General features: G+C 34.7%; 1 protein-coding gene across 1 annotated transcript; it reads left to right on the plus strand.

Moving 5' to 3' along the window:
- The first annotated feature begins 2,880 nt into the window (after positions 1-2,880).
- Positions 2,881-11,358, plus strand: LOC138308299 (tigger transposable element-derived protein 4-like). The gene is made up of 2 exons (XM_069249290.1): positions 2,881-9,106; positions 9,232-11,358. The coding sequence occupies exons 1-2, from the start codon at positions 8,144-8,146 to the stop codon at positions 9,877-9,879; spliced, it is 1,611 nt and encodes a 536-aa protein (XP_069105391.1). The 5' UTR covers positions 2,881-8,143; the 3' UTR covers positions 9,880-11,358.
- Positions 11,359-13,444: the final 2,086 nt, after the last annotated feature.

Consider the following 13,444-nt stretch of genomic DNA (forward strand, 5'->3'; position numbering starts at 1 on the left):
TATGGCTTCAAGGGTTTATTTATATCATATATAATTCACCCAGTTCTCAATATTTCGTGGTTCAAATTGTTGAGACAGGAGCAACATCCTTCAAAATTGCAAAGATTTCATTGACGTAAAAAAAATCAGGTAAATGTTTATTACTGTTCCTTTGATATAATGACAAGGAATTAGTGAAAGATGGCATTTATTGTCTAGATCTTATATATGCTCATGTACTCATCCAACGATTCATGCCATGAAAAAAAAATGTTTATCATAGAAAAAAAATCATACATTGATATTTTGCTCTACTAAATCAAACGTGCAATATAAAAGTTTTTTTATTATATAAAAGAACAAACATTAAGTTATTGTTTGATACATATTCCTGGTAGAATAGCTTATTTGTCTTCATGATTAAAGTTTGATATACCATATTCGATCCTATAAGCCCCACCTATCCCTATTTGCGCCCCTCCCTCTTTTGATTTCTCAATTTCAAATGTCCGGGTGTAAATAAAGACTAAGACATCCAAAACTGTATAGGTTTGCACTTTGTTTTTGCAATAATTTCATCTTACTAAGCATCTTTTTATTTTTTCAATTTTTTAAACACTGTGAGCACTTATTGGGTCGGATATGGTATGTCAATCTGATTAAAATACTAATCTTTTTTATCGATTGTCATTCATTTCATAGAGGATCTGACAACATCTCATTAGAGGTCACACCCTGATGACCTTTTTACTATAGGGGATCTAACAACATCCCATTAGAGGTCACATTCTGGTGACCTTTATACTATAGAGGATCTAACAACATCCCATTAGAGGTCACATTCTGGTGACCTTTATACTATAGAGGATCTAACAACATCCCATTAGAGGTCACACTCTGATGACCTTTATACTATAGAGGATCTAACAACATCCAATTAGAGGTCACATTCTGATGACCTGTATACTATAGAGGATCTAACAACATCCCATTAGAGGTCACATTCTGGTGACCTTTATACTATAGAGGATCTAACAACATCCCATTAGAGGTCACACTCTGATGACCTTTATACTATAGAGGATCTAACAACATCCAATTAGAGGTCACATTCTGATGACCTGTATACTATAGAGGATCTAACAACATCCCATTAGAGGTCACACTCTGATGACCTTTATACTATAGAGGATCTAACAACATCCAATTAGAGGTCACATTCTGGTGACCTTTATACTATAGAGGATCTAACAACATCCCATTAGAGGTCACATTCTGATGACCTTTATACTATAGAGGATCTAACAACATCCCATTAGAGGTCACATCCTGGTGACCTTTATACTATAGGGGATCTGACAACATCCCATTAGAGGTCACATTCTGATGACCTTTATACTATAGAGGATCTAACAACATCCCATTAGAGGTCACATTCTGGTGACCTTTATACTATAGAGGATCTCACAACATCCCATTAGAGGTCACACCCTGATGACCTTTATACTATAGGGGATCTGACAACATCCCATTAGAGGTCACATTCTGGTGACCTTTATACTATAGAGGATCTAACAACATCCCATTAGAGGTCACATTCTGTTGTACAACACCTTTTATCTGGACCTTTATACTATAGGGGATCTAACAACATCCCATTAGAGGTCACATTCTGGTGACCTTTATACTATAGAGGATCTAACAACATCCCATTAGAGGTCACATTCTGGTGACCTTTATACTATAGGGGATCTAACAACATCCCATTAGAGGTCACATTCTGGTGACCTTTATACTATAGAGGATCTGACAACATCCCATTAGAGGTCACATTCTGGTGACCTTTATACTATAGAGGATCTGACAACATCCCATTAGAGGTCACATTCTGGTGACCTTTATACTATAGGGAACCTGACAACATCCCATTAGAGGTCACATTCTGGTGACCTTTATACTATAGAGGATCTGACAACATCCCATTAGAGGTCACATTCTGGTGACCTTTATACTATAGAGGATCTGAAACACAACATCCCATTAGAGGTCACACACCCTGATGACCTTTATATCTATAGGGGATCTAACAACATCCCATTAGAGGTCACATTCTGATGACCTTTATACTACAGGGGATCTGACAACATCCCATTAGAGGTCACATCCTGGTGACCTTTATACTATAGGGGATCTAACAACATCCCATTAGAGGTCACACTCTGATGACCTTTATACTATAGAGGATATGACAACATCCCATTAGAGGTCACATTCTGATGACCTTTATACTATAGGGGATCTAACAACATCCCATTAGAGGTCACACTCTGATGACCTTTATACTATAGGGGATCTGACAACATCCCATTAGAGGTCACATCCTGATGACCTTTATACTATAGAGGATCTAACAACATCCCATTAGAGGTCACACTCTGATGACCTTTATACTATAGAGGATCTGACAACATCCCATTAGAGGTCACATTCTGGTGACCTTTATACTATAGGGGATCTAACAACATCCCATTAGAGGTCACATTCTGGTGACCTTTATACTATAGAGGATCTACAACATCCCATTAGAGGTCACATTCTGTGACTTTATACTATAGAGGATCTGACAACATCCCATTAGAGGTCACATTCTGGTGACCTTTATACTATAGGGGATCTGACAACATCCCATTAGAGGTCACATTCTGGTGACCTTTATACTATAGAGGATCTGACAACATCCCATTAGAGGTCACATTCTGGTGACCTTTATACTATAGAGGATCTGACAACATCCCATTAGAGGTCACATTCTGGTGACCTTTATACTATAGGGGATCTGACAACATCCCATTAGAGGTCACACCCTGATGACCTTTATACTATAGGGGATCTAACATGACCTTTATACTATAGGGGATCTAACAACATCCCATTAGAGGTCACATTCTGATGACCTTTATACTACAGGGGATCTGACAACATCCCATTAGAGGTCACATCCTGGTGACCTTTATACTATAGGGGATCTAACAACATCCCATTAGAGGTCACACTCTGATGACCTTTATACTATAGAGGATATGACAACATCCCATTAGAGGTCACATTCTGGTGACCTTTATACTATAGGGGATCTGACAACATCCCATTAGAGGTCACATTCTGATGACCTTTATACTATAGGGAATCTGACAACATCCCATTAGAGGTCACATTCTGGTGACTTTTTCATTGCTTGTACTAATAATTACGTTCAGATGCATTTTGTTCACCTGGCTGCATCAACTGACATTTTGTTTCAGTATGCATATGCAATGTTGGACTCTTATGGTGGAAATTACTATTCCGTATTTGCGCATTACAGAGTTATCTGCCCTTGCGGGTAGGTGTTGATTGTGATGTCATGTGTTTGCGAGCGTAACGTCATACGTTTTAGAGAGATGTAAATAGCGCTCACAAAATTATGACTTAACAATTGATATCTACCTACAGGGGAGCTTATAACTCTGTTATCTGTGAAGAAGGAAATACGTACAAGGAATGTACATGAAAATTGATTCCGGCAGCACTTACTAAAAAAATTTAGTATTTGTTTAGAAATTTGGGGCTAGTATTTGTTCTGGTGACCCCTACTTGGAGTTTGTCATATCCTTTATGAAAAGAAGGGAGAATAAGGACGTAATGTATATTTAATCAAGATTAGAATGTTTCTTTTATATACACATAATAAAGAATATTTAATGAATACAGTGAACTCCACAAATAACAAGATCATGACTCCACAGATAACGAGATCGTTTATATAGAGGATCTTACATAAGTGGCTATATAGTATGAAATTTATTACACTCATTATTACGTATTCACGAGTGTAAGAAACTTTTTATCACATATATGTATGAAAATATAGTAAAAATTTTGTTTCCAGATATAACGGTGGTGAAATTATAGGCTCAGACGTTTCTGTCTATTACCTGTGACATCATGGTAGTGTAATTACATGTGTGTCTTAGGATATTTATGATATGGCTGAACAGGACATTTATATGAAAATAATAAATCCTTTCTTTAACGAGATAAAAACAAGATAATAGTTCTATCTTTGTCTTTGAGATATTGGATCGCTGATTAGATATACCACTATATTTTGTCAGTTGCCTGAAATATGTTACAGTAAATAAATAGGATCTCTAATGGAGTTTTACAAAACCTGAGGAAGGATCATTCGAATAAAAGCAAAGAAAATAAACATTCGAAGAGAAAGATTGTTCAATGGAAAGCAAAGAAGATCAAATGACTGTTGTGTCTTAAAATAACATACACAAACCAATATCCACTCACTTATAACACACAATCCATCTCATTCTCCGCAGATGTGGTGAGGGCACTTGCCATATAGGTTGATGGTTTTACTCCGAGTACTCTGGCTGTTAATACGATGTTATATAAAGTCAAACAATCTACTTAGATGTGGAGTTCACTGTATTTAATATTTAGATATTTGTCTCTAAGTTAGGGAAGGCAAATTTTTAACTATATTTATTGTAATGTATGTGTTGATGAAATATTGATGATATATTCGTGAATATTACAGCATTAAAAAGATTATATTAATCATATTATCATACTACATCCTCTAGGAGGTTTGTTGGTTGATGGCGGCTTTTCATTCTCGGCTTTTTGATTCTCGAAAGTCGAGGAGTGGTGCTGATTGGTCGCTATGTTTTATAAGGCTCTGAATATAGCATGTAATGGCCTTTTGTATTTGGTTTTTATTTTGTGGTTGGTAAATCCCGCCGAACAACTGTATATCTTATCACTGAGATACCAATCTGAAAATGGTTAAATTCCTGTATGGCTGGTTATTTTTGCTGGTGAAAAAAATCATGAATTTGAAATGTGAAAATTAGGAATTTCAACAAAATTGCTATGTGGTTACGAGAGTGTAAATGAATGACCTACAATGCAGATGTAAATATTTTGCTTTGTATTCACAGGTCAATTTTCACATGTTCATGACCCGGCCTATAACCTGGGAAATCTCTAAAATTCCTGGCCATACAGTATAAATTGTATTTGACTCTGTAAGCGCCCCTACCCCTTTTTGATGCCTCATGTTTTTTTACCTTGAATTTACATATAAATCTTTATCATATTTTGTGTATGCGAATCAAGAATATGAAAAACTTATTATAGTGACAGTTGTAAATTTGGTCCCCTTCAATCTCTTCAATTTGTTAAACACCTTGGCACTTATTGAGTCAAGTAAGATATGTATAAATATACAGTTAAATTAAGTACTAAATAATGTAACGGGATCTGGTTCGCTTGTCAGTAATGAAAGCTAAATCTTGTGTGTTTTTATAATTACCGTAATCGACCCAATAAGCGCACAGGGCATTTTTTATAAAAAAATGAAAAAATTGCTAAACACACGAAATTATTGCAGATCTTTACAGTTTTGGTTTTTGTTTATGCCTGAGCAATTGAAATGGGGGCCACAAAAAGGGGAAGGGGCGCTGATAGGAAAATGGGCGCTTATTGGGTCAAGTATGGTATTAGCTTTGTATTGATGATGTACTTGACGTTATGTATTACATGGACTTCTATTTTTGTGAGTTTATCATTGTGCTATGCTGTGAACCTACTCTCTTTCACGTACAATGTGTTTTCGTGAATTTTTCGATCAAGGTAAATTCGCGAAAGTTTATCTCCATGAATCATTATCATGCACAGTTTATGTGGAATTATATTTAAGGATATTTCCATTCAACTTCAAATCTACGAAACTTTAATCTCCGCATAAAATCTTTGCAATAGAAATCGCAGAATTTAGTAATCGCAGTAGAATATTGGTTAACAGTATCATCGAGCGATCTGTGTAGAATTTCCATCAAAAGTATTCAAACGTGCACTTCTCATAATCTCTATCTCGCCATTATGAGATGATCGACCATTTTTAAAAATAACCACATTCATGATCATGCAGTTTTCTACCATTTTCATTAATCCCTTTATCCATCCATTGACCTAAAATCCTTATGTATATATTTCTTTATCAAAATGGCCATAATGATCTTTTTAGATAGTATTACAGTTTTATCAAGTCCCAAGGTGTTAAAGTTAGAATTTAGGACTGATCAGAAAGTATAAAGAGGCCCATGTTTCTCCTCAATTTTCTTCCACTTACAGAAATATCTTTACTTGAAACAGTTGGTAGGAAACATGGCAGAAGTACAAGAAAAATATTTTCAGTTATGGAATCTCAAGTGCTTTCCTATAGAAGAATTTTATTATTTTTCTATAAGAAAAATTCTGATGAAACTGGGATGGATTGGCAGACGTTGGTTATGAACGTGACCTGATGAGATTTGGCAGACGGTCTTTATGAACGTGGGCTTAAGTAGCGTGATCATGAATAAATAGGATAAGATTTGAAGTCTCGCCCAAACAGACTCTTGTTATAGTTAGCTTTATAGGTGTAAGTGAGGAATGTGTGTTTGGAATTGGGGTGGAAAGTGAGTGATAGGTATGTTGAGATTTTTCTATAAAATACAACGAAACAAGCGGGTAGACTTAAACAATAAGGTGTAGTATACTGTAATTTACTGTATGCCATTTCTTGTTGGTAACATCCCAGCATTCCTTACTTATCTCTCGGTTCAAAAGTTATATAAACACTTAATACCTTAATGCTCTGCCAATTGTTTATTTCTGGCAGAGAATCGATGGAATTGAACTTAAAAAAGGTTTTTTTTTAGAAAGACTAAAGGATTTGTTTTGTAGTAGAAATATCTCTAAGTAGTTCATATTCATCATATTGTAGGATTGCATGCAGCTGAAATTATCTGCTAAAATGTGGTTGTGCTAGTTTCAGTTTTTAGTTAAAATTACAATTTTTCTATTTAAAAAAAATTGTCATTGCATTTTCTTGTTCAAAATCAACTTGTTCTAAAATATGATTCTGCCAAAAATCATAAATGTACCTACCATTTATAGCTTGCAAATGTTCAAACCTTTGTTGAGTTTTCATAACGTTACTCCCATCCCATTAAGTCGGTTCGCATGATATTATATATACTTTATATATAAATGATGAAATAAATCACCAAAGTTTTAAGTATTGGATATTTTTACTTATAAATTCATTTGATATTTTAATAGTTATTAGTATGATTTTTATTTTCCAATGATTGAGTAGTTATTATTGCAATAATGTGCAACTGTATCATGTGTAATTAATGAAAGGAGAAAAAGTCATATTAAAGATGCTCCACCGCCGATAATCGGTATTTTTTCACTATCAAAAATAGGAGCAGATGATTTGGTATTTTTCTTCAGTCACAAAAGTTACCGAATTTTCCGGACAATAAATCGCACCTGTGTATAAGCCGCAGAGGCCTTTTTTACTTACTTAACACCATTACCACCATTGAAAAGTTTGAGCTTCTTATTTTACTTAAAGTTTAAAATATGAAAAATAATTAATTGCATCCTGAAAAAATTCCATGACACTATATCCTATATGGAATGAAGTACTGATTGCACATGCACCAAAATCAAAACAAATTATTTCATATTATTTTTTGTGTTAATTAGACATATATATACACGATTAAACACCAATTATTGTTCAAATGAGTAATATCATTTATGCTCTGTCGGCGGTGGAGCATCTTTAAGGAATTTCATTAATCGAAAAATTTGAAATTGGGACAAACTCCATCAAAATGAAAGTCGAAATGATATTGTGAAAGTTTTGTTCTAGTGGACGTTTTGTTCTAGTACTTGTATATCTGTCCTGAATCGATATTTTTTAAATTGTAAATGAATACAGTCAAAATTGCCTTAGCGACCCTCTGAATTAAGCGACCGCCTGTTTTAAACGACCATAATTTTTCCTCCCGACGTAATTACCTATATGAATCACTCCAATTAAGCGACTGTCTGTCTTACGCGACAAGCGACCGTGATCAAGGTACTCCCGACCATCGATTTCGCTATGTATTAAGCGACCTTACCTAAACCGGAAGTTATAGTCGATACACTCTTGACCTCTCGCGAATTCACGTCTGTACGAGATGAAATGAACACAGCTCACTAGGGACGCTTTCTGCGCCATTATTGTTGTTTTAAGCGTACAGTTCAGACGTACGTACGTAGTATGGCTTCGCCTAAACGAAAAGTTTTAACTTTAAACGACAAGATCGAAGCAATCAAATTACTAGATGCGGGGAAACCGGCCTACAAGGTAGCACAGGATTTTGGAGTTGGAAAAACTCAGATTCAGAATCTACGTAAACGAAAATTAGAATTGATAAATGACTTTGAAAACAATGTTCCGGGAGAATCGAAGAGACGGCGTTATCTAACTGGAAATGAAGAAATTAACAGCCTAACATACGAGTGGTTCAAAGACGCTTCGGCAAGAAGGATCAATATCTCAGGTCCGCTACTGAAAACAAAGGCTCTTAACTTTGCGGAGGATTTGGGGAAAACGGATTTCAAGGCATCACAAGGATGGCTACAAAGTTTTACTAAGAGATTCAACATCGTTTTTGGATCCATGAGCGGAGAAAGGGGTGATGTAAACAAACAAACTGTAGCTGAATGGACTAATAAACTGTCAGAAATCTGTGAATCGTACAATCCAAGTGACATTTTTAACATGGATGAAACCGGCCTTTTTTTTAAAGACACCACAAAGAAAACTTTCTACACAAAAGGTGAGGATTGTGCGGGAGGTAAACGTTCAAAGGAACGTATCACCGTGGCGTTGTGTGCATCAATGACTGGTGAAAAGATAAGACCTTTAGTAATCGGGAAATCCAGGAAGCCTAGGTGTTTTAACAAAATTAAAACGGAGTCATTACCTGTGGACTATTACTTCAACTCAAAGGCTTGGATGACCAGTGCCATTTTTGAGGACTTTCTTAAAAAATTGAACAGAAAGATGAAAGCACAGAAAAGGAAGATTCTGTTATTTATAGACAATGCACCATCCCACCCATCTATAGATTTGAGCAATGTTGAAGTAAAATTTCTGCCTCCGAATACAACTTCCTTAACTCAGCCAATGGACCAAGGAATCATTCAGGCGACCAAATTGAAATTCAGGAAACGCCAGGTAATCCATTGATATTTTTTTATTATTGAATTCTACGGAATATATTGTCACACATTTAGCCTTTATAAATCATGTAAATTATAATAGCCTAATCATCTTTATAATTTTTTTTGGATATTTTACAGATGGTCCATATGGTGAAGGAAGTTGATAAGTGTTCGACAATCTGTGGGTCAGACATTCTGAAAAAAATCACCATCCTTGACGCCATCCTCTGGTTCAGCAATTCATGGAATGAAGTAGAAAGTCAGACAATTGTTAAGTGTTTTGCAAAGGCCGGGTTCAAAATTAGACCTTCTATGGAATCGTGTGAAAATGAAAACATCGAAAACCACAGTGATGATGATGATGATGCCGACGACGATGTGCCATTGGCAGCCATGAAACTTTCGCGAGAGTTATTTGACTGCGAGTTTCGTGAACTTGTTCATATCGATAATGAACTTTGTACATGTGACACCGAAACAACTGATTGGTCAAAGCCTGCTTCAGAATTGCTGAAAGATTTCAGCCATGATGACCATCGATCTGACACTAGTGACAGTGAAAGTGACATTGAGGAACAAGGCCTTTGTGAAAATGCATCCATATCGCTGGAAGATGCACTCAGCATGGTTGAAAAATTGAAACTGTTTAGTGCTAACAAAGGACATGCAGCCATGCTTCTAGATTTGGTTAAAATGGAAGAGTTTTTAACTTTAGAAACAGTGACAAAATGTAAGCAAGTGAAGATCGATGACTATTTCGGAAGTGTAACTAGGGATCAAGCTTAACTTTTACAACTTCCAGTTACACAATGTCTGAACATTGATTCTGTATATTTGACTGTGTCTATCATAGGGTACATGTAAATAATAATTAATATTGTTCTAGTCAGTAAATTGATTTTACTAACATACATTGTATTTTAATTATTATTATTATTTTTTATAATTTGAAGGGTTGTACATTTGTATCATTTGAACTTATCCAAATTTTAAATCACATGTATCCAAATTTTGATAAATATTTTTTTTTAATTATTTTAAATAAATTATTTAAATTTATCAATAGAGATAATTTCATGTACTTGTGTTTTATTATTTTGAAAAATAAATGTTTCTTATATCTTGTACTATTTTAATAACAATATATAGTGCAATAAAAAAGTCCAAATGTACATGATGTGTCTTATTTGCCTTTTTTCGCCGATGAGTAATGATTCAATTAAGAGACCCACTGTCATATGTGACCTTTTTTGCTATCTCCCTTGGAAGGTCTCTTAAAACAATTTTGACGTTTATATACTTGTTGAATGAACTTTGCTGTCTTGGGTCGGAGTGGTATATATCGTGGAAACAAAGCACTTGGATCAGCTTACAAAATGGCCTTTGCAGTCTATACTCAGGTAGAACTTATAATCCAGAAAAAATATGGTTTTGTTTTTTAACTGCAAAAGCGTCTCATTCCAGATGTGAAGAAATAATGATTTCTCATAGTATTATAAAGAGGTTCATTTTTCTCAAATATTGTTTTTCTTGCATGCTCCATGATCTTTAAACAACATTCTGTGATTTTTCTTTCTTACTCAGTGTAAATATCCTGTTCAACTGGTGTATTTATATTTTATTTTTTTTTTTTTTTCAATAGTTCATGCTCAATTTTGCCCGTAACAAGTACTTTTTCGCCCATAAAAGAAAAAAAATAGTCTCACCATTTGTAACCTCGCTTCTGATTGGCTGAGACAACAGCATAATGATTTCATAGAGAGATAGAAATATAGAGAAAAAAAGTCCCATAATGAACTTGGAATTATGAAAGGATTATCTTTAATAAATTATAAGATCAAACTTGAATAGATGTTTTTAATGTTTCGCAGTTTAATTAAACGTACACACATATTTGTGTGTTATATCTCCATAACATATAAAATATATTCAAGTAAATCTTTAAATATTACAGAGTTATCTGTTCTTGGTATTAAGTATTTTTGGATTGTTGTTTAACAAAATTGTGAACCTGAAGTTTTCTCTGAAAGAAGTGAAGTTCAATTTGCAACGATGTGATAAAACATCCAATATCTAACACAAGATCAGACAACTCTGTAATATACAAATACAGAATATTGTGTAAACTTCCGTTGGTTCCATATTATTGGGAATGTTGACATATATTATATTGTTGATAATGTGTTAATTTATTGACATATGTTCATGTTGATCTTGATATTGTTATATATTGTAAATTTTGAAAAAAATAAATGGTAAAATGTTGATGTTTGTAATTGAATTTGTTTGTTTGTTAACCCACCACACCCCCATGGAAACTAGGGATATCTATTTGTTTAATTTGTTTGCCTTCCGGCTGTATGTTCATATCTGTCGCAATCCTAAAGACATGTAAACCAATTTCCTGAAAGTTGAGGGGGGGGGGGGGGGGTGTAGTATGAATGGAATTACAGAGTCGATGACATTTGTGGAGTGATGGCCCCATGATTTTATAAAAACATTTCAGCTGTTGCCATGTAACTCCTGTTACAAAATCAAACCAATATTCTTTAAATTGCCCTGATCAACCAAATAGGATGTTTCTGTCAACAAAGGGGCCATAACTCACTATATTCTGTTTTCCGAAATTGTTAATGAATCCTTGCCAAACTTTCGAGACATTTAGTTCAGTGATACCAAGTTAAGATATCTAGTTTGCTTTTGTTAGTCATTGCACGGAAAAGAGCAGAAAATGTGTTGAAGTAAATCAAGGGGCCATAACTCTACCAAATATATCCCATAGAAACACCTGATAGAACGTTATCATGCAACACAATTATACATTTATCTGCCTCCCCATTTCAGAGCGGAGACATGTACCATACCAATTTCTAAAAATGCAATGACAACTAAAGCCTTCATCCTTGAGTGGGGCGGCTGGTCCGACTATTGTTAGTGTATATAGTGTGAATGGTTATACAAGCTGTATATCTTTGTTGGTTTGTTTCATTGAGATAACGCTATAGGGTAAATAGGTTACTGCTATCACAATGAGACACCATACCACAGTGTCCCTAACTAAAGAATACATACGTTCACAGTAGGTGGGTGTTGAATTCAGAGCATGCTCGGTATTCCATTGGTTAATATAACTGGTCATCTGTCATTATATGTTTATTACGATTGACTTTATAGTAGCCTCTGGAATATGGAGGATGTAATGAATGCAACACGCGCCTACACATGCACTATGAAAGCATGTTATTTTGGTTAGGGAGAATGCGGTATGTTGTCCCATTGTGATAGCAGGAACTATGACAAATAGTTGCAGTGCTATTAAAAAGGTTCTGTTGTGAATCTTCGTCTTCATTAACTTCCGACAGACACCATTTTTTTGCACTGTAAACAGATCACTGTGACGGGGTGAGTGCACAAATTATTTATTGTAAGTTATAGGCCTATTGTATACTGGTATCGCAAATGACATTACTATTACACTATCATACCACATACGTTTGGCTCTATAGACATTTCTCTCTCTCTCTATATATATATATATGTTATACTGTGTCGACACAGTAAAACAGATATTTATAGAGAGAAAAATGTCTATAGAGCCAAACGCCTGTGATCATACTAACATTCATACTGTATAGTCGCTAATATTCGCGGATTCAATAACTCGCGATATTTATAAAAAAATATGATTTTACGTAAGCCTGTCGTAAGAATGACGCTTTCAAAAAGCTGAACAATAATTCGCGAATATAAACTCCCGCGAAAAAGACTTCCAAACAATAAACCGCGAAATTTTACACCCGCAAAATTTTGCATCTATACAGTACCGTCCACTTCTTATGATGTCTAATATTAGGTTAGTAGCAAACATATCTCCATAGCAATGGACTCATTTTGATACCAAGTAATATTTAAGGATATGTGCAACATGTAGTTACATTCAGTGACCATACAATACAGTAAGGAAGTGATTTTTATTTGACACTTTTAAAATAATTTCTTTTCGGATATCAGTTGATATCGTTAAAACTTCAAAGTTAACAACACAAAAAACTATTTGTATCATCCAGCGCTTATTTTGAAATATTAAATGTAAATGTCCTTTAATTACATGCCTACAAAAAATCGATTTTTCAATAAATATTGCACGAAAATATAAACTTTCATATAAATGTTTTATATCATTTACGTCGTATGAACGTGTTTTAAAAGTACATACAATTTTGTTACGAATGAATGCAACATCACATTCATCCTCGATACTCCAGGGGTTACGATCACATACGATCTCTACACCCCTGGACTATCTCATAGTAAAACTGGAGGCAACAGAATAGAACAGATAATTCAGCCT

Source organism: Argopecten irradians, chromosome 14 (assembly GCF_041381155.1).
Source record: "Argopecten irradians isolate NY chromosome 14, Ai_NY, whole genome shotgun sequence".
In the NCBI taxonomy this organism is placed as follows: Eukaryota; Metazoa; Mollusca; class Bivalvia; order Pectinida; family Pectinidae; genus Argopecten; species Argopecten irradians.